The 22796-nt window shown below is 36.8% G+C and overlaps 1 protein-coding gene across 5 annotated transcripts in view; it reads right to left on the bottom strand.

Annotated features, from left to right (window-relative positions):
- LRRK2 (leucine rich repeat kinase 2) overlaps positions 1–22796 on the bottom strand; it is a 146025-nt gene that overhangs the window by 4732 nt on the left and 118497 nt on the right. For 3 of the 5 annotated variants that reach the window (XM_065524029.2, XM_065524031.2, XM_074005905.1), the window contains 8 exons: positions 22529–22699; positions 20919–21019; positions 17646–17840; positions 10169–10362; positions 8390–8462; positions 5116–5300; positions 3307–3366; positions 958–1110 (listed from right to left, as the gene is read on the bottom strand). In XM_065524029.2, the coding sequence (XP_065380101.1) occupies positions 958–1110; positions 3307–3366; positions 5116–5300; positions 8390–8462; positions 10169–10362; positions 17646–17840; positions 20919–21019; positions 22529–22699 (1132 nt within the window). Of the gene's footprint in view, positions 1–957; positions 1111–3306; positions 3367–5115; positions 5301–8389; positions 8463–10168; positions 10363–17645; positions 17841–20918; positions 21020–22528; positions 22700–22796 lie in introns of those variants that run through there. The other 2 variants (XM_065524030.2, XR_012419730.1) reach the window with 2 other exon arrangements.

Here is a 22796-nt window from a genome sequence, read left to right as displayed (position 1 = left end):
AGACTCAAAAGCTTTACATGATGTCTCAGTGTTACAAAGGAACGTAAAATTATAGTCATTCACATGTAAGAGATATCCATACAAACCACTGGATTTTTTCCCAGAACCAGTGAATAGTCTAATTCACGACCAAAATGAAGTGTCCAGAAATAAAAGAATCCTAATCGTTTTGGTACTCCAGGAAGTAAGGAATCCTTTATCAAGGAGACCTGTTGGTTCTTCTGAACATAAACTGTGAGCCCTTCTCACAATCGAGAGAAAAACTGTCAGATGAATCTAAGAAAGGAAACTTTGAAGTCTCCTTTTACAGATACAGTGTGTAATCTCAAATGTTCCTAAGAGTATCATAGATCTATAAGGTAAAACCAAAATAAAATAAAAATATAAAGTGGCTAGCAAATAAGCTTGAAAATGGTCCTGTTTTAGCAGCACAGAAAGAATGTGCTTGCTATGGATTTGTCACTCACTGGCTGCATCAGACTAAGCACTATGCTCTCATTCTGGGGTCTTGATCCCAACTCCTTAGTTAGTGCCTTGCTGAGTCCATTGTGTTTCCCCCCATATTCGTCTATTATTTTGTGACTCTTTTTCTTTGAGCAGATAATCCTGGGGCCCATAATTTAATTATAAATAGTATATTTGACACTGTGACACAACTACATCAAAGCTAGCAGAGACTCCAGTATGCTCATTTTCAATAATATACTATTTTCATTCGAGAGCATTCTTTATAATACCGTGAAAAAACTATGCATATTATGCTCCTATTTTTTTATTTTCCCAAGACAAAATGTTCCTGATTTGAAGAGCTGGTGCTGAGAAGCATTACAAATTTTTTTCTGCATTTTTAAAAAATTCTCTATTCAGAGGCAGAAAGGAAGACAAATCCTTCCTCTGCGACACATGAAGTGCAAAGATAATTCTTTTGGAAATAAACTTAAAAGCCAATGAATTAACCTTAAAAAGTGCACACAGTCTATTAGTTCGCAGAGTTTTTCAGTTTTCTTATCCCACACTTCCACAACAGGGCTATTTTTCTTAGCAATATAGAGAACAGTGTCTACCACCACTGTTACGATGTTGGAATCACTGAAAGCTGCGTAAGAAAACCTACAGAGAAAAAAAAATAGAAAGTCATCACTATTTGTTTTCTTCTTAAAATTTCTACGTGTAATACAACCTTAGTTCTTAATGCATGTAAAAACACTATTTTGAAAACTAAACAAGCTAGACTATTGCAATTATTTCATATTCTTCCCTAACAATTCTGAATTGAATATATAACATGCTTTGGTATTTTACATACTTTTGGTTACTTTATACTAATTTCTCTTGATAATAAAATAAAGATTATGTCCAATGTTGACTTTGGTCTTACTTTTAGTTTCAATTCTATGTAGCTCTTTGTAGAATTTTATACTATATCTAAATTTCTGAAGGAAATATTATAATATCTGTAACTTTTGAATGTCGTTGCAAAACTTTGTTTCATGAATGCTCAGAAAACTAAGCATTAGCCTTTTACATCTAGAGTTATAAAATATAAAATGTTGAAAAAAAATTTAGTTGCAGTGTCTTCAAATTTTAAAGCAAGGTATATCTTTGCAGTTGAGCCAGTCAAATTATAGGAAACAAAAATCCACATCATTCAAACATAAACAGAAAGTAAAATATTTGCCATTTTCCCCTTTTAAACATAAAGAAAAATTACAAACACCTTAAAATATTTCCCTTTCAACCTAAGGCATCTGACATTGTACATATTTCACAAACAGATTGGCTACCATGGGCCACATCAACACGGCAAACTCCTACTCGGCCTTTGAGGATTAACTTAAATGTCAGCTCCTCTGGATTTCTTCCCTGACCTATCAAAATAGACTAACCAGTCCCTTTTCCCCACTGGTGTCACTGTCATATTATAGACCTTATTAAATATAAAATTGTCTTTATTAGGGCATCCCTCACACTAGATTATGAGTGTAATTTCGTAAGGATGAGGACGATGTATTTTCTACATAACCCTCGTCCAGTAAAGAGTTGCACAGATAAGCACCTCTGATATACCAAGCAGTCTATGAAGTGGGGGATAGACGGCACTCCAGTATGAATGAACAACCAGGAATAAGTAAAAATAGTCAAAATTGCATTTAAATCAGATAGATAACATGAAAATACCATAATGATTCAACAATCATTAGTACATCCTAGAGCAGGAAGATTTTTTTTTCTCCCCCTTTTCTTTCTATTCTGGAAAAGGAGATAAAAATATGATGTGTTGTCAGAGAGCCACTATGTTTTAGGTAACGCCTTCCTGGATGTTTGCTGTATTTAATAGAAAATAGTTCCAATTAGGATAAAGTTTTGCAGGGAATTTTCGTATTTTATAAAATACTTTTGTGTGCTATCTTGTTTGACCCTTAATTAAAAAAACATAAAATATGACAAATCTCAATGTTTTTAATTGTAGAAAGAAACATGTACAAATGCTAAATAATTTGCTCAGGGTTCCATGACTACTGACGTCATGCTTGCTGACCTAGGACTAAAAACATGTTGCAGACCTAGAACTCCACAAGTTGTGCAGTCTTCTGGCTTCAAAGGCAGTCATCTTTCATTACTCAATATGCCTCTCAGTCGGTGTGTATTGATGATGATGAGGGTACTGATAATGAGGCAACCTCTGATTCGTGATGTGATGTCTGTTTCGTGGGGTAGAGATCAAGGCCACAGGAGATACTTGTTCAGAAGAGAGCAAATATTTCTCTCTAAGTGTTTATGCAACTAAGTCCCAATCTCTTTTGGGAGATGAACATCTTTGAGAGCTTGATCTTTATGGATGCTCTCTAGTAAAGCATCTGTGCTCCAAATCTTATATGGAACTTTAAGGACTTAATTGATATCCATGAGCCCATAAAATGTCTTACGAAATAAAAAAATAAACTGGAGGCCCTTTCTTTTTAAAGGTTTTCAGGCTTGTATAATTAGGTTAAAAGTGGAAATTACAGGAAGGGGAAAAAGGATGAAAAACTACCTATCGAGAACTATGCTCACTTGCTGGGTTGTGAGTTGAGTTGTATTCCAAACTTCAGCATCACTCACTATACCTTTGTTAACAAACCTGCACATGTACCCTTGGAGTCTAAAATAAAATTTGAAAGATAAAAATAATAAAATACATTTTTACGTTCATTTTTTAAAAAGTGGGTGTTACAGAATGAAAATGAGTTGATCTAAATGTTAACCACATACTAGTAAACAAATATGTACACACAGAAATAAAAATCCTCGTTCATGGGAACTTACAATACATTGCAGTCTGCAGTATATCTTAACCTCGAATATACTTTAGAATCACTTGAGAACCTGAAAAAAAAACAAGTCTGATCCCCATCCCAGGCTTAACTGATCTAATTTAATTGGTCTGAGGTAGGGCCCAGGTATCATTATTTTCAGCTACCTAGTGGTTTCTAATTGCACAGCCAATGTTGAAAACTAGTAGATTTAGTGGTATTAAGAAACTACTTTAAAAAATACAATTATAAAAATAAAATGGCTATTGTGATGGAAAACAATAGATGCAATGGAAGCACAAAGTTACCTAACCTGCCACTCAGAGCAAGTGGCATTTGGACTGAAATAGGCAGGGTGCATAATAGTTATCCAGGTAAAGAGAATACTACATTCAAAGGCTGGGGGTGAAAGGTAACAGGTTATCTTAGAGATCTGAGTCAATTTCAGTTTGGGTAAAGCACAGATGACAAGAAGGTTGCAAAATATGAATCTAGACAGCTAAGCAAGCACTGAATTATGAAGGGCCCAGTAGGCTATCTTAAGGAATCTGGACTTCATATAAAGGACAATGGGATGCCACCGAAGGGTTTTAAGCAGGAGAATTGCATCAGATTGATGTACATTTTAGAAAGGTCCCTCTGTCTGCAATGCTGAAAATAGGTGGAAGAGAGTGTAATCAGAGGATGAGAACTGGATGCTCTTGTTAATGTGGCCACAGATGATGGATGGCAGTCTGGCCTATGGTAGCAGCACTGAGAACAGTGAGAAGTACAAAGATTCGAATGACAATTAGGAGGGTCAAGTGGATAAAAGGAGCAAAAACAAAGGAGTCAAAGATTACTCCCAAGTGCCAATCTTGGGCAATTAGATGGATATTGGGAAACTAAGATATTCTCTAAGGTAGGGATTTGTGACTCAAAGCTAATAATAATAATAACAACAATAGCTAATGTTTATTGACAGCTTACCAGGTGCTGGTTGTTACGTTAATTAAGTTCCATATATTAATGTTCTTATTTACTCCTCCAAATATCCCTTTGAGATAGAGAATATTACAATCCTCAGGTAAGAGATGACTGAAGATGTGAAAGGTAATTGCCCAAGTTCACAAAACCAATAGATGGCAAAGCAATACGTGAACTATGGTTTATGCTCTTATCCACAATCCTACACTGCTTATCACTGAGGAATGTGATAAATAAGGACCAATGGCAAAGATTTGATTAAAATACAACTGAAAAAAACAAACTTGAAAGAGGTTTATATTAATATTTTATTTTACTCTTGTTTGAAACTGGTATCACTAACTTGGTTGTTAGTAGACATCTGTATAATTATCAAATCTAGAAACAACTTGAGACAAGCAAGAATACTTGCTGTCTATCTTTCCTACAATCAATACTTAATGGAAATTACCCAAATTGCATATGTAAAGTCTATGAATTTGGTAAAATACAGAGTTGATTGTCTTCCAATTTCATGTCTAATTTGAAACACAGATAATAAAAATTATTTAAAAATTTAGATTGATAAATACTACTAAGATTACAATGGGTTTACATATTTTATCCCTAAAAGTATGTTTAGGCTATATATTAGGCTATATATTACTATATATTAGGCTGAGTGACTTTTTAAAAACACCCTTCTGCTTTTTGAAATTTTTAAAATTTTTTATAATGAATGTTTAATTTTATGATAGAAATAAATTATGCACTTTAAAAGATCTTCCTTATGAATTATCAACAGTATTATTAATGATTATAAGGAATAAACATAAAGATAATGACAAATTACTTGTACAGATAAAAAATAACTTACAGTTGGCTTGTTCTTGTCTCAATGAGTTTCTGAATGGTGAAATCATTAGAAAAGGAGAAAATCTTTGTGCCACATCCTCCCCACATTACATTTCTTTCTGTTGAATTTGTGGATTCACTCAAACACATCAATGGAGTACTGACATTTCCTATATTTAGTATCTTCAAAGGAGCAGCTCCTTCAAGCTTTGTCAAAAAAAAAGAAAACACACTCAGCAAATTGAGTATCCACAGAATAAAACACTAAAAATCTGTGCTTTCAAAAAACGACTTTCCATCTTAAATGATTAGAGATATTAAAATTAAAACTCAAAAACCTAAAGATTCCATCAAAAAAAAACCCTTAGTTCTGATAAATAAGGACAATAAAGGATTCAAAACCAACATACAGAAATTAGTAGCATATCTACACAAGAACAAAGTGGCTGAAAAATCAAGAAAGCAATCCCATTTAAAGTAGCTACAAAAAATTAATAAAACACCTAGGAATAAATTTAACCAAGATGATGAACAATCTCTATAAGGAAACCTGAAAAACATGAAAGAAATTGAAGAGGACACAAACACATGGAAAGATATTCATGCTCACAGACTGGAAGAATTAATATTGTTAAAATGACCATACTACCCAAAGCAATCTACAGACTCAATGAAATTCCCATGAAAGCTCCAAAGATATTTCTCACAGAAATAGAAAAAAAATTATAAAACCAAAAAAGAGCCAAAATAGCCAAAACAATCCTGAGCAAAAAGAACAAAGCTGGAGGCATCACACTACCTGACTTGAAAATATATTACAAGGCTAGAGTAACCAAAACAGCACAGTGTTGGCAAAAACACAGATACATAGACCAATGTAGAGGACCCAGAAATAAACCCACATATTTAGAGCCAACTGATTTTCAACAAAGGCACCAAAAGCATACATGAGAGAAAGAAAACTACCTTCAAAAAATTGTGCTGGAAAAGCTGGATATCAGTCTGCAGAAGGATGAAACTAGACCCCACTCTCTCACCATTTACAAAAATCAACTCAAGATGGATTAAAGACTTAAATGTAAGACCAGAAGCTATGAAACTGTTAGAAGGAAACAGGGGAAACATTTCAGAACGTTGATCTAGACAAAGAGTTTATGGTTAAGATCCCAAAAGCACAGGCAACAAAAACAAAAATAGACAAATGGGACAATAATAAACTAAAAAGCTTCTGCACAGCAAAGGAAACTATCAACAATATAGAGACGATCTGTTGAATGGGAGGAAATATTTGCAAACTATTCATCCAGGATACACAAGAAACTCGAAAAAGCAACTCAACAGAAAAAAAAAAAAAAAAAAAAAAAAAAGAACCCCATTGAAAAGTAGACAAAGAGCAGGGTGCGGTGGCTCATGCCTGTAATCCCAGCACTTTGAGAAGATGAGGCAGGAGGATTGCTTGAGCCCAGGAGTTTGAGATCAGTCTGGACAACATAGTGGGGTCCCATCTCCACAAAAAATAAAAATAAATAGCCAGGTATGGTGGCACATGCCTGTAGTGCCAGCTACTCGTGAAGCTGATGTTAGAGGATCACTTGAGTGCAGAAGGTCAAGGCTGCAGTGAGCTATGATCATGCCACTGTGCTCCAGCCTGGGTGAGAGAGCGAGACCCTGTCTTAAAACAAAACAAAAAGTTTGCAAAGGATCTAAATACACATTTCCAAAAGAAGACATAGTAATGGCCAATGGATATATGAAAAAAAATGCTCAACATTAACTAATCATCAGTAAAAATGCAAATGAAAACCACACTGAGATCTTCTTCACCCGGTTAGAATGACTATTGTAAAAAAGACAAAAAATAACATGCTGGCAAGGATGTGGAAAAAACGGAATGCCCATATGCTGTTGGTGGGTATGTAAATTACTATAGCCACTACGGAAAACAGAACGGTGATTTCTCCAAAAAACTACAAATAGAACTACCATACAATCCAACAATGTCACTACTAATACTAATCTAAAGGAAAGGGAACCAGTATATCAAAGAGATTCCTATATACCCATGTTTATTGCAGCACTATTCACAATAGCTAAAAAATGGAATCAACCTAAGTGCCCATGAATGAATGAATGCATAAAGAAAATGTGTGTGTTTACATAATGGAATACCATTTGACCATAAAAAGGAAAGAAATCATGTCATATACAGCAACATGGATGGAACTGGAGGTCATTATGTTAAGTGAAATAAGCCAAGCACAGAAAGACAAATATCACGTGTACTCACTCATATGTGGGAGCTAAAAAAGTTGATCTCATGGAGGTAGAGAGTAGAATGATAGTTATCAGAGGCTTGGAAGGATATGGGTGTGTGGGAGAAGGGGAGGATGAAGAGAGGCTGGTTAATGGGTACAAACACAGAGTTAGATAGGAGGAATAAGTTCTAATGTTCAATAGTACAATAAAGTGACTACAGTTAAAAACATTTCAAAATAACTAGAAGAGAAGACTTGAAATGTTCTCAACACATAGAAATAAATGCTCATGGTGATGGATATCCTAAACACCCTGAGTTGACCATTAGACATTCTATGCATGTAACAGCATATCACATGTACCCCATAAATATGTACAAATACTATATATTAAAAAATTTAAGTCATATTCAAAATATTATTGTTACATTCAATCTATTCTTTTTCCCCATGTAAAAATTACATAAGAAATAACCTAAGGGTTATTATACTCTACTTCCATGTCTCTCCTCAGATAATAAGCTTTTTGGTAATAGGAGAATGAACGGGTAGGAAGTAGAGTGAATAGATGGAACCAAAGATGAATAGATGGATAGAGGAATAAATGCTTTAATGACTAAATAAGAATCTGAAGAACACAAAATTAAATGATTTCTTCAATGCTTAAGAAAAAGTTAATGGCAAGTCATATTTAAAACTTAAGTATCTTTTTGGTTTTTTTTCCCACAATATATTTATAAGGAATTATCTTATCTGCCTCAGATACAAATCTGTACAAATTGAATTATTTCCATTCCTAACATTATCAATCAGATGTCATTTATCATCTTATTCTTAGTTCATTCATATAAAATATACAGTCAATCAGCAAGTATTTTCAGAGGATCTACTGTGTGCAAGACTTTATGAAGCAATACAAATATAAGCATAATTTATGATTCTTGCTCTCAGGGAGTTTATAATCCCATAAGAGGGCGGTGAGATATATATAAAACAAAAGATTTAAAATAAATTTAGATGTAGAATGCATTCAACATTTACCTTAACAGTTTTATCTTCAAAAATTGCTAAATTGCCATCAGCGGTTCCAACCAAAAGAAAATTTTTTTGTTTGCTAAAAGGAAAAATGTTGAAATTGTTACAAAAAGAACATGTACATTGGCTAAAATGGCCTTAATGTTCTCCTCCGCTTTATTAAACTTTAGATAGACTTCTCAACTATAAACTCCTAACCTCCCTTTTCTTAGAGTATTTACTTTAGAAGACTTGCAATTATAAACTCTTTCTCTGCCCCTTTTCCCAGACTCTTTCCAGTTTTATACCCCAGGAATGTCTTTTCCAAGGACTTGGGAGCCATTCCTTTGAAATGTAATTATCAAGAAAGAGGCCTGGTGCGGTGGCTCACACCTGTAATCCCAGCAGTTTGGGAGGCCGAGGTGGGCAGATCCCCTGAGGTCAGGAGTTTGAGACCAGTCTGGCTGACACGGTGAAACCCCATTTCTACTAAAAACACAAAAAATTTGCTGGGTTTGGTGTTGTATGCCTGTAATCCCATCTACTCGGGAGGCTGAGGCTACAGAATCGCTTGAACTCAGGAGGTGGAAGTTGCAGTGAGCCGAGATCCTGCCATTGCACTACAACTTGGGCAACAAGAGCAAAACTCATTCAAAAAAAAAGGAAGGAAGGAAAGAAGGAAGGAAGGAAAGAAGGAAGGAAGGAAGGAAGGAAGGAAGGAAGGAAGGAAGGAAGGAAGGAAGGAAGGAAGGAAGGAAGGAAGGAAGGAAAGAAGGAAGGACGACTATTCTCTAGTGTCTGTAGGAGAATAGGAGCCTACCTTCAAGAAGGGACAATTAGCAAGCACAGATGGCCTAATCACATTGACAACTGCTCCCACTTCCCCACAACACATCCTCAGGTACTTTTCCATTAGCTCACCCCTGCACTTAAAACTCTCCCACCTTTTATTTCAGTGGAGTTTAGTTCAATCAGATCTCTCTCCCCTGTTGTGACAGGCTTGAATAAAGTCTTCCTGGCCCAATCCCATCCATTGAAATTTTTCTTTGACCATATTCAAATAATTTCAACTCCGAAACTGCCAGTGGAGCTGATATTTCAGGTTCCAAAAACAGGCTTCACATTTTTCTAATACTTTTTTTCCAATACTAACTTAAACCAGAGAAATATATGGGGTATATAATCTTAATGCCTCCTGGAAATCATCCTGCCCCATTACAGACACCAACCTACAACTCACACCTGAAATTTTGCTATGTAGATATATTTCTTTGGGACAAGAACCCTGCAACTGATAAAAGCTAAGTCATTTTCACCAATTCAGAATTTATTAATTCATTTATTTAATTTTTTTCTTAATTTCATAGATAGTTGGTATGTTTAAGCCTGGCACACAATGGGCTTTTTTATACACACACACACACACACACACACACACACACACACACACACACACACACATATTCAAAGAATGAATGAATGAGAACTTATCCTTGAAAAGGCCCTACAAAGATGCATTGATCTGAGGAGAAGTAAAGAGAGAGAGCCACAGTTGAGGTAATACCAGGAGCAGGGCTGGTAGGCCTGAAGAAATGGTTGACTTATTTTATAACTGTCTCAGCTAGGTCTGTATTCAGAAAAATAACAAATATCTCTGTGACCTTCCACAATTCCCTTTAATATATGCAAACCAATGCAAATGGGTTAAAAATGAACAATCTTTACTGATGCAATAACAATTCTGCACACAATTAAGTCATTTAAAAGGTCTGTAATTTCCCCCAATGATCAAATTCACTACCATACCTTTGCTTGGAAAAGGAATTGCAATACAAACAAGTGATGGAATCAGTCATCTTTTCTAGGGTATGTCTCTTTTTCCCATCTTCGGTATTGATGACCAGGAGAGTACCAGACTGTGTCCCGGACACAATCCAGCTTTCTTTTTGAACAGGAAGATGCACCAAGGCTAAGCACAATATTCTACTATCAGCAACCTCCTGTTAAGAAAAGAAAATATTCTTACAAGGCTTTGATTTAAGCTTAAGCAACTAGAACTTGTACAAAATAAAGGATTCTGTTATCAACATACTTAACTCTTTTTGCTTTCTTGCATTTACTTTTAAAAACAATGCCAATTTTAATTTTCAATAACAATTGAGTTAATTGGCAAACAAGTTTTGTCTATCAAGATAACATCTGAAAGTAAAATTAAAAATTATTGTTCAGTGTGAATTCTCATTCCTTCAAACCATATAAGAATATTATTTAACTTCAGAACTAATGTCAAGGCACAATATTTATTTCCAGGCAGCAGTCAAAATATTAGGTTGTCTTTTAAGTCTAGAAATTTATCTTATATTTGCCAATACAATGTATTGATCCACTTGTAGAGCCATGCCCGGATCTCCTTTATTAATCAGGTACGCCACCCCTGGCTACCATGAGTGTTGGCTACTATAGTTCAGACCTGTGCTCTTTACCCCAGAATGCCCTCAGATGACAAGAGGCAGCTTTCCCAGAAATGCCTTGTAAGTTACACTACCCCCACCTCCCAGCAGATTGCAGCCAATGAGTGACCAGTATGTGAGTATAAAAGACTGGCCCCCTTGCCTGGCGGTGGGAAAATTCTGTGCTACTGTTCATACTCCAGAGCTCCTTGTGGGCAGAGACTGAGGCTAGACCTCCTGAGAAACCACATTTCTGCTGAGCTTCTTCCTCTGCCCTTTCTGGCTTCCTTTACTTCCCTCTAAGATTCTCTTTCTTTAAATCACTTGTGCAACATCTCAGGGTGTTTCTGGGGACGCTGAACTAAGACATATACTGTTATCCTAAAGCAAAACACACTAGCTCTTGAATACCCTTCTTCTTTTTTTTATTATTATTATACTTTAAGTTCTAGGGTACATGTGCATAACGTGCAGGTTTGTTACATATGTATACTTGTGCCATGTTGGTGTGCTGCACCCATCAACTCGTCAGCACCCATCAACTCATCATTTACATCAGGTATAACTCCCAGTGCAATCCCTCCCCCCTCCCCCCTCAACATTGATAGGCCCCGATGTGTGATGTTCCCCTTCCCGAGTCCAAGTGATCTCATTGTTCAGTTCCCACCTATGAGTGAGAACATGCGGTGTTTGGTTTTCTGTTCTTGTGATAGTTTGCTAAGAATGATGGTTTCCAGCTGCATCCATGTCCCTACAAAGGACACAAACTCATCGTTTTTTATGGCTGCATAGTATTCCATGGTGTATATGTGCCACATTTTCTTAATCCAGTCTGTCACTGATGGACATTTGGGTTGACTCCAAGTCTTTGCTATTGTGAATAGTGCTGCAATAAACATACGTGTGCATGTGTCTTTATAGCAGCATAATTTATAATCCTTTAGGCATATACCCAGTAATGGGATGGCTGGGTCATATGGTACTTCTAGTTCTAGATCCTTGAGGAATGGCCATACTGTTTTCCATAATGGTTGAACTAGTTTACAGTCCCACCAACAGTGTAAAAGTGTTCCTATTTCTCCACATCCTCTCCAGCACCTGTTGTTTCCTGACTTTTTAATGATTGCCATTCTAACTGGTGTAAGATGGTATCTCATTGTGGTTTTGATTTGCATTTCTCTGATGGCCAGTGATGATGAGCATTTTTTCATGTGTCTGTTGGCTGTATGAATGTCTTCTTTTGAAAAATGTCTGTTCATATCCTTTGCCCACTTTTTGATGGGGTTGTTTGTTTTCTTCTTGTAAATTTGTTTGAGTTCTTTGTAGGTTCTGGATATTAGGCCTTTGTCAGATGAGTAGATTGCAAAAATTTTCTCCCATTCTGTAGGTTGCCTGTTCACTCTGATGGTAGTTTCTTTTGCTGTGCAGAAGCTCTTTAGTTTAATTAGATCCCATTTGTCAATTTTGGCTTTTGTTGCTGTTGCTTTTGGTGTTTTAGACATGAAGTCCTTGCCCATGCCTATGTCCTGAATGGTATTACCTAGGTTTTCTTCCAGGGTTTTTATGGTATTAGGTCTAATATTTAAGTCTCTAATCCATCTTGAATTAATTTTCGTATAAGGAGTAAGGAAAGGATCCAGTTTCAGCTTTCTACTTATGGCTAGCCAATTTTCCCAGCACCATTTATTAAATAGGGAATCCTTTCCCCATTTCTTGTTTTTCTCAGGTTTGTCAAAGATCAGATGGCTGTAGATGTGTGGTATTATTTCTGAGGGCTCTGTTCTGTTCCATTGGTCTATATCTCTGTTTTGGTACCAGTACCATGCTGTTTTGGTTACTGTAGCCTTGTAGTATAGTTTGAAGTCAGGTAGCATGATGCCTCCAGCTTTGTTCCTTTGACTTAGGATTGTCTTGGCAATGCGGGCTCTTTTTTGGTTCCATATGAACTTTAAAGCAGTTTTTTCCAATTCTGTGAAGAGACTCATTGGTAGCTTGATGGGGATGGCATTGAATCTATAAATTACCTTGGGCACTATGGCCATTTTCAGGATATTGGTTCTTTCTATCCACGAGCATGGTATGTTCTTCCATTTGTTTGTGTCCTCTTTTTTTTCACTGAGCAGTGGTTTGTAGTTCTCCTTGAAGAGGTCCTTTACATCCCTAGTAAGTTGGATTCCTAGGTATTTCATTCTCTTTGAAGCAATTGTGAATGGAAGTTCGTTCATGATTTGGCTTTCTGTTTGTCTTTTACTGGTGTATAAGAATGCTTGTGATTTTTGCACATTAATTTTGTATCCTGAGACTTTGCTAAAGTTTCTTATCAGCATAAGGAGATTTTGGGCTGAGACAATGGGGCTTTCTAAATATACAATCATGTCATCTGCAAACAGGGACAATTTGACTTCTTCTTTTCCTAACTGAATACCCTTTATTTCTTTCTCTTGCCTGATTGCCCTAGCCAGAACTTCTAACACTACGTTGAATAGGGGTGGTGAGAGAGGCCATCCCTGTCCTGTGCCAGTTTTCAAAGGGAATTTTTCCAGTTTTTGCCCATTCAGTGTGATATAGGCTGTGGGTTTGTCATAAATAGCTCTTATTATTTTGAGATAGGTCCCATCAATACCGAATTTATTGAGCGTTTTTAGCATGAAGGGCTGTTGAATTTTGTCAAAAGCCTTTTCTGCATCTATTGAGATAATCATTTGGTTTTTGTCTTTGGTTCTGTTTATATGCTGGATTACGTTTATTTATTTGCGTATGTTGAAGCAGCCTTGCATCCCAGGGGTGAAGCCCACTTGATCATGGTGGATAAGCTTTTTGATGTGCTGCTGGATCCGGTTTGCCAGTATTTTATTGAAGATTTTTGCATCAATGTTCATCAAGGATATTGGTCTAAAATTCTCTTTTTTTGTTGTGTCTCTGCCAGGCTTTGGTATCAGGATAATGTTGGCCTCATAAAATGAGTTAGGGAGGATTCCCTCTTTTTCTATTGATTGGAATAGTTTCAGAAGGAATGGTACCAGCTCCTCCTTGTACCTCTGGTAGAATTCAGCTGTGAATCCATCTGGTCCTGGACTTTTTTTGGTTGGTAGGCTATTAATTATTGCCTCCATTTCAGAGCCTGCTATTGGTCTATTCAGGGATTCAGCTTCTTCCTGGTTTAGTCTTAGGAGAGTGTAAGTGTCCAGGAAATTATCCATTTCTTCTAGATTTTCCAGTTTATTTGCGTAGAGGTGTTTATAGTATTCTCTGATGGTAGTTTGTATTTCTGTGGGGTCGGTGGTGATATCCCCTTTATCATTTTTTATTGCATCTATTTGATTCTTCTCTCTTTTCTTCTTTATTAGTCTTCCTAGCGGTCTGTCAATTTTGTTGATCTTTTCAAAAAACCAACTTCTGAATTCATTGATTTTTTGGAAGGTTTTTTGTGTCTCTATCTCCTTCAGTTCTGCTCTGATCTTAGTTATTTCTTGCCTTCTGCTAGCTTTTGAATGTGTTTGCTCTTGCTTCTCTAGTTCTTTTAATTGTGATGTTAGAGTGTCAATTTTAGGTCTTTCCTGCTTTCTCTTGTGGGCATTTAGTGCTATAAATTTCCCTCTATACACTGCTTTAAATGTGTCCCAGAGATTCTGGTATGTTGTGTCTTTGTTCTCATTGGTTTCAAAGAACATCTTTATTTCTGCCTTCATTTCATTATGTACCCAGTAGTCATTCAGGAGCAGGTTATTCAGTTTCCATGTAGTTGAGCAGTTTTGATTGAGTTTCTTAGTCCTGAGTTCTAGTTTGATTGCACTGTGGTCTGAGAGACAGTTTGTTATAATTTCTGTTCTTGTACATTTGCTGAGGAGTGCTTTACTTCCAATTACGTGGTTAATTTTGGAATAAGTGCGATGTGGTGCTGAGAAAAATGTATATTCTGTTGATTTGGGGTGGAGAGTTCTTTAGATGTCTATTGGGTCTGCTTGCTGCAGAGAAGAGTTCAATTCCTGGATATCCTTGTTAACTTTCTGTCTCGTTGTTCTGTCTAATGTTGACAGTGGGGTGTTGAAGTCTCCCATTGTTATTGTATGGGAGTCTAAGTCTCTTCATAAGTCTCTAAGGACTTGCTTTATGAATCTGGGTGCTCCTGTATTGGGTGCATATATATTGAGGATAGTTAGCTCTTCCTGTTGAATTGATGCCTTTACCATTATGTAATGGCCTTCTTTGTCTCTTTTGATCTTTGATGGTTTAAAATCTGTTTTATCAGAGACTAGGATTGCAACCCCTGCTTTTTTTTTGTTCTCCATTTGCTTGGTAAATCTTCCTCCATCCCTTTATTTTGAGCCTATGTGTGTCTCTGCATGTGAGATGGGTCTCCTGAATACAGCAAACTGATGGGTCTTGATACTTTATCCAATTTGCCAGTCTGTGTCTTTTAATTGGACCATTTAGTCCATTTACATTTAAGTTAATATGGTTATATGTGAACTTGATCCTGCCATTATGATATTAACCGGTTACTTTGCTCGTTAGTTGATGCATTTTGTTCCTAGCCTTGATGGTCTTTACACTTTGGAATGTTTTTGCAATGGCTGGTACCGGTTGTTCCTTTCCATGTTTAGTGCTTCCTTCAGGGTCTCTTGTAAGGCAGGCCTGGTGGTGACAAAATCTCTAAACATTTGCTTGTCTGTAAAGGATTTTATTTCTCCTTCACTTATGAAACTTAGTTTGGCTGGATATGAAATTCTGGGTTTAAAATTCTTTTCTTTAAGAATGTTGAATATTGGCCCCCACTCTCTTCTGGCTTGTAGAGTTTCTGCTGAGAGATCTGCTGTTAGTTTGATGGGCTTTCCTTTGTGGTTAACCCGACCTTTCTCTCTGGTTGCCCTTAAGATTTTTTCCTTCATTTCAACTTTGGTGAATCTGGCAATTATGTGTCTTGGAGTTGCTCTTCTTGAGGAGTATCTTTGTGGCGTTCTCTGTATTTCCTGAATTTGAATGTTGGCCTGCCCTACTAGGTTGGGGAAGTTCTCCGGGTTGATATCCTGCAGAGTGTTTTCCAACTTGGTTCCATTTTCCCCCTCACTTTCAGGCACCCCAGTCAGACATAGATTTGGTCTTTTTACATAATCCCATACTTCTTGCAGGCTTTGTTCATTTCTTTTTCTTCTTTTTTCTTTAGATTTCTCTTCTCACTTCATTTCATTCATTTGATCCTCAATCGCTGATACTCTTTCTTCCAGTTGGTTGAATTGGTTACTGAAGCTTGTGCATTTGTCACATATTTCTCGTGTCATGGTTTTCATCTCTGTCAGTTCGTTTATGGCCTTCTCTGCATTAATCATTCTAGTTATCAATTCTTCCACTCTTTTTTCAAGATTTTTAGTTTCTTTGCACTGGGTACGTAGTTCTTCCTTTAGCTCTGAGAAGTTTGATCAACTGAAGCCTTCTTCTCTCAACTCGTCAAAGTCATTCTCCATCCAGCTTTGATCTGTTGCTGGTGATGAGCTGCGTTCCTTTGCCGGGGGAGATGCGCTCTTATTTTTTGAATTTCCAGCTTTTCTGCCCTGCTTTTTCCCCATCCATGTGGTTTTATCTGCCTCTGGTCTTTGATGATGGTGACATACTGATTGGGTTTTGGTGTGGGTGTCCTTCCTGTTTGTTAGTTTTCCTTCTAACAGTCAGGACCCTTAGCTGTAGGTCTGCTGGAGATTGCTTGAGGTCCACTCCAGACCCTGTTTGCCTGGGTATCAGCAGCAGAGGCTGCAGAAGATAGAATATTGCTGAACAGTGTGTGTACCCATCTGATTCTTGCTTTGGAAGCTTCCTCTCAGGGGTGTACTCCACCGTGTGAGGTGTAGGGTGTCGGTCTGCCCCTAGTGGGGATGTCTCCCAGTTAGGCTACTCAGGGGTCACGGACCCACTTGAGCAGGCAGTCTGTCCGTTCTCAGATCTCAACCTCCGTGTTGGGAGATCCACTGCTCTCTTCAAAGCTGTCAGACAGAGTCGTTTGTGTCTGCAGAGGTTTCTGCTGCTTTGTTGTTGTTGTTGTTGTTGTTGTTTAGCTGTACCCTGTCCCCAGAGGTGGAGTCTACAGAGACAGGCAGGCCTCCCTGAGCTGCTGTGAGCTCTACCCAGTTCAAGCTTCCCAGCAGCTTTGTTTACGTACTTAAGCCTCAGCAATGGCAGGTGCCCCTCCCCCAGCCTCACTGCTGCCTTGCCGTTAGATTGCAGACTGCTGTGCTAGCAATGAGGGAGGCTCCGTGGGCATGGGACCCTCCCGTCCAGGTGTGGGATATAATCTCCTGATGTGCCCGTTTGCTAAGACCCTTGGTAAAGCGCAGTATTGGGGTGGGAGTTACCCGATTTTCCAGGTGTTGTGTGTCTCAGTTCCCCTGACTAGGAAAAGGGATTCCCTTCCCCCTTGAGCTTCCCAGGTGAGGTGATGCCTCGCCCTGCTTCAGCACTCGCTGGTCGGGCTGCAGCAGCTGACCAGCACCGATTGTCCGGCACTCCCTAGTGAGATGAACCCAGTACCTCAGTTGAAAATGCAGAAATCACCGGTCTTCTGTGTCGCTTGCGCTGGGAGCTGGACACTGGAACTGTTCCTATTCGGCCATCTTGCTCCGTCCCCCTGAATACTCTTGTTCTAACAGAAGGCTAATTGAATAATATTCCTACATTGGCTCTTATTTTCTTTGTAAAAAATTTATACTTTTGTTTTTACTTTGTAAAAGTAAAATTTGTAAATTTTTACTTTGTACAAAATAAATTTAAAAAATTCTCCCTAAGTAACTTTCTAACTGGTATATGCTTTAAATTACAAAAGATTTAAAGAGCATTGGATTTACCTCAGAAGTGTATCCTTCAGTATTTAAGTCAAGAAATGAGAGCTGTCCTCTGTTGGTGTGCCCACAGCCCAGCCAAATGCTTGCATTCCTGCTGTTGTGATGTGTAGCAACCATGCAGTCAACAATTACGTTTTTAGGTAATAAAATGTGTCTCGTCAGACAGACTAATTCAGCTGAATTCAAAATGTCAAAGACCTGAGAAAGTTCAAAGACAACAAAACAGTACTTATCAAGTTAACTCATTTCCCTTGAAAAATCAAACATAGACTTAAATATTATAGCTCTGTCAAGCAAAACCAAAAACTGTTAAACTGGAACCCAACTAGCTCATCAAGATTAGTGTCTAAACTACAGATACAATTACATGAAAAGGCAGATCTGTATTTTTAAACTGTACTTGATACTTTTTGGTATGTGTAGTATTTTTTTTTCACTTGAAAATCTCAAGGGTCAATTAAATAGGATTTTAGCAGAGTCAGGAGGTACTCTTCATGCAATTCTACATTGCAGAGCCATCGTAAGTGACAGAAAAACCCTTGGGACAACAATTTAGTTGAGCTTCTAGTAGTTGAAAGGAACAGGAATTTCAGTCTTTGGTAACAAAATTTAGAAGTCACCTCTAGATTATGTTTTTATGTTTGTCCTTCAAACACTAATGATCTGGAAAGACAGTGTGAAGGCACTGTAAGAAAACAGAACCATAAGTCAGGAAACTGGGATTAGAGGTGTGACATGGCCACTTACCCACCACTCAGGAGACACCAAGAAAGCCCATTACTCTCTCTGTGCCTCATCCCATAAAAGTGATGAGTTTTCCTGTCTTGCCTAGTATATGTTATATTTTAAAGATAAAATAAGTATGTCTAAGCTTTTTAATATTGTCATATATATATATATACTTGTTATATATTCTGTTAAGTATAAGTGAAATACAGTTGAAAATGAAAAAAGAATATAGTAAAACAACAAGTTATGAAAAATGTTTACTGTGGACATAAATATAAAAGTTCATGTGACTAACATTGGTGGTAACCTAAATTTAAAAACAAGTAAGCCATGTAGAAAAGAAAGCATGTAATGTTTGATAAAGTCAACATAGTTGTACTTGACTATTTTTGATCAGAAAATTTAAAGTTAAAACTTTTCCAATTAATTATAACACAAAATCAAGAGCTCCCAACCTAAAGATAACCCACATTTATTAAAATGTGTGTAAGTATAAAACATCACAAGAGTTCTCTTTCAGATAATATGGTGGATGAGGTTACTTGGGCAAATCTTCCAACTAAAAACAATTTAAAATGCTAAATGATTTTTTTTAAAAACAATGTATTAAAAACATTGAAGATCTGACACCATAAGGCATTATCAGGCCAAAATCACAGTGAGAGACAGAAACCAGAGGGGTCAGTTGACCCTAAAGCCAGACTTGCCCTGAAGACATTTGTCTGCCAAGACAAAGTGAGACAAAATAAATGTATACTCTTGGATGCTTTGTGGGGCCCATGGGAAAGAAGTTAGAGTCTACGGCCTTCCCAAGATAAGACAGTCTTAGTAAAGGGACTGTACCCATAAAGCTGGGACCCTAAGGGACTGCATATTCAGCATAAACAAGAAGCAGAAATCAACCTGTCCACATTTCCACCTTCACTGGTATATAAGGAAAGTTGCTTTGGGACTGTGCAGGGAAAGGGGGAGAGGGAGCAAAAGGTTGCTGAAAAATTGCTATTCACAAGCTTGTTGTCAGTACAATTCATAGACCAGATTTACATCAACTAGGCAGTTAAAAAACAAATCTCAAGCCATGAATTGCATTTGAAGCAATTTGCAGCAAAAAAATCCAGCCAAAGATATGCAAGACCTATACGTAGCATTACAAAACTTTATTGAAAGACACTTGAGAAGACCTAAGTAAACAGAGAGAATTTATGCCATTCCAGAATAGGAAGACTTGGCCAGGTGGGTACAAGTGGCTCATGCCTATAATCCCGGCACTTTGGGAGGCCTAGGCTGGAGGATTGCTTGAGGCCAGGAGTTCAAGACCAGCCTAGGCAACATAGTGAGACTCATTCTCTACAAAAAAAAATTAAAGGAAAAGTTAACCAGGCCTGGTGGCACACAATTGGCTGATGGAGACTGAGGTGACAGGATAGCTTGAGCCCAGGAAGTCAAAGCTGCATTGAGCTGTGACCCTGCCACTGCACTCCAGCCTAGGTAACAGAGCGAGACCCTCTCTCTCAAAAAAAAAAAAAAAAAAAAAAAAAAGGATTCCAAAGACTTAATACCATAAGGATATCCTCTCCAGATTGTTTCCATATTAATTTAAGACCAATCCAAAGGACAATAGGGTTTTTCATAAGATTTGACAGCATGCATCTAAATTTTATGTAGAAAAGCTAAGCCTAAGACTGGTTAAAATATTCCTGGATGAGAAAAGTAAATAGGGAGAGAGCATTATAAAGCTACAGGAATTAAGACAGGTTAGTACTGGAGGAAAAATAAGCGAGTTGATCAGTGGAAGACAGTGTACATGTGGATATGTGCATTATCTTTAATAAATTACAAAAGGGACACATCAGATCAATGGGACAAAAGGGGAGAAACCATTCAGTAAATCAAGCTGAAAAAACTAGTTTTCCACATTAAAAAAAGGAGTTGGATACAGATAAAAATGTCAATTCCAATGGATTAAAAAATTGTCAAAACCAAACTTTTAAAACGCTTGAAGAAATCATAGGTAAATATTTTTGTGGCTCTAAAAGAAAGATGGACTCTACAACAGGACCGAACAGGAATAACTAGAAAAAGAAGGAAAAAGAAGGATTGTTAAATTTATATATATTAAAATTAAGAAATTATGTTCATTAGTGGGCACCCTACAGCAAATTTAAAAATCAAGCCACGAACTCGAAAAAGAAATTTGCAACATATAAAACCAACAAAGGATTAGTAGGTTATATATGAAAATTTTTTTCTCGTTTGATTTGTAGGCAAAAGAGTCAACAGAAAAATGGGCAAAATAATGGGCAGGCATTTCGAAGAAGAGGAGAGGAGACAGGCATATGGGAGCACGTGGGGTTTTGGCAATGTCCTTTTTCTGTGCCTGGGATGGTGAAAATTATAGGAGGTTTGCCTTATAAGTATTTTTAATTCTGTCTGTGTGTGTTTATTTATGTGTTTAAGTATATATATATTTGAAGATTTTATATATATATGCATATATGCACATGATGTTCTGTACAAAATATTAACAAAATTTTATTATAAGAATACCTGGGCAGAAGTAGGCCTTTCTTGAGGATTTTCTTTCAAACACTTTGTAATTAATTTCTCAACCATAGGCCATGGGGCACAACCATATTCTTTAACTGGATCTAAAACATTAAAACACATCATGCTAGCATACTAAATAAGTAAGAACACTTATATTTCCCCTCAATGTTTATAAAAGGTCCAGATATTGCAAAGAAAAATATTATCTCCATAATCCTATATTTATGTAAATTTACTTATCACAAAATAAAAGCTAATTTTGTTAAATTGATCTCCACTAAGAGCTGTGGAAAAAGACTTTTTTTATGGAATCAAAAGAGACCCAAATAACAATTTAATAAAATAATAGATTTTCATTCTATACCTGCATTTCAAATAGACATTGGAAACACTTTTACTCATATAATAATTAAGCTTCTACTTTTAATTTTAATACTCAAAGTAGGCAAGCATTTAATCCTTATGTCCTCACAGATGGTTTGTGCACATTTGTTTTTTGTAAGATGTTGCTTATTCTTCCGGTTGATGCAGAATGCAGAACTGATTTTTTTTTTTTTTTTTTTTTTTTTTTAAGATAGAGTCTCACTGTTGCTTAGGGTGGAGTGCAGTGGTGCGATCTTGGCTCACTGCAACCTCCACCTCCCAGGTTCAAGCTATTCTCATGCCTCAGCGTCCTTGGTAGCTGGGACTACAGGCACGTACCACCATGCCCAGCTAATTTTTGTATTTTTAGTAGAGACAGGGTTTCACCATGTTGGCCCGGCTGGTCTCCAGCTCCTGGCCTCAAGTGATGCGCCTGCCTGGGCCTCCCAAAGTGCTGGGATTACAGGTGTGAGCCACTGTACCCAGCAGAGACCTGAATATTTTCACTAGAAAACTAGTAAGATAAAGGAAATACCTAGATTATATCTAAGGTTTATCCAATTAATAATAAGTTGTGTTTTGCCACAATCTTGAAGTTACACTCAAAAAAGATAAAGTTCTATTTCCTGTACGTGGCACGTCGTGTACACTCAAAAGTATTTTTTAAATGAAAGGGAAAGCAGAAAATATGAGAAGAGCTAAACAAATTTAAAAGGGTATTTTGGGGTGAGAACCAAAGTAATGGCTAAGGAATGAATTACAAAGTCCTCTAATTTCTTGAAAGCCTGAGACAACCATTCCAAATGAGCTTTGATAACATTAAATATGCATTTACCGATTCTTACTAAAAATTATTATTATAGATCATTCAGTCTTCCATTCCTGCATGTAAATTATTTCACTCCAAGAAAATGAAAACATTCCAGGATAATGAGTACATAGTAATTATTTATGAAAATTAAAAATCACCAAATGTGGAGTTCTAACAGCAATTTCCTTTTCTGAGTATATTTCTAAATATAATACTAAATACACCAATATTAATTTAGAATTCTTTTAAAAAGCCTAAAATTGTTACCTTTTTCAGGTGATTTTTATTAATATGCCATAGGATTTAAGAATATTTATGCTTTAAACAAAAAATGATCATCTGTTTAAGGAATTAAGCATACAATTACAATTACATAAAAATAAGGCTGCTGATATTAAGAAAAAATAATCTTCATTGTAGAGGAAACAGAGCTTACCAGGTAATTTTCCTTGTATTGCTAATTCATCAAACTCATTTGGAAACTTCAAACCCTCTACTATTCTACCTCCAGTTGTCAAAATGTCATAGAGTAGCAAACCAAATGAATAAACATCAGCTTGTTGATTATAAATGACATTTCCTCTGGCAACTTCAGGTGCACGAAACCCTGAAAGCAAGCAGATAAAATAAATATGCCCAACATCAGGGCTCATACATCCAAGGAGGCATACACTTAGGCTCTATGCCAAACAAGAGAGTCAGGA

This window comes from Macaca fascicularis, chromosome 11 (genome assembly GCF_037993035.2).
Source record: "Macaca fascicularis isolate 582-1 chromosome 11, T2T-MFA8v1.1".
NCBI classification, from domain to species: domain Eukaryota; kingdom Metazoa; phylum Chordata; class Mammalia; order Primates; family Cercopithecidae; genus Macaca; species Macaca fascicularis.
This window is presented reverse-complemented; position numbering and strand designations above follow the sequence as displayed.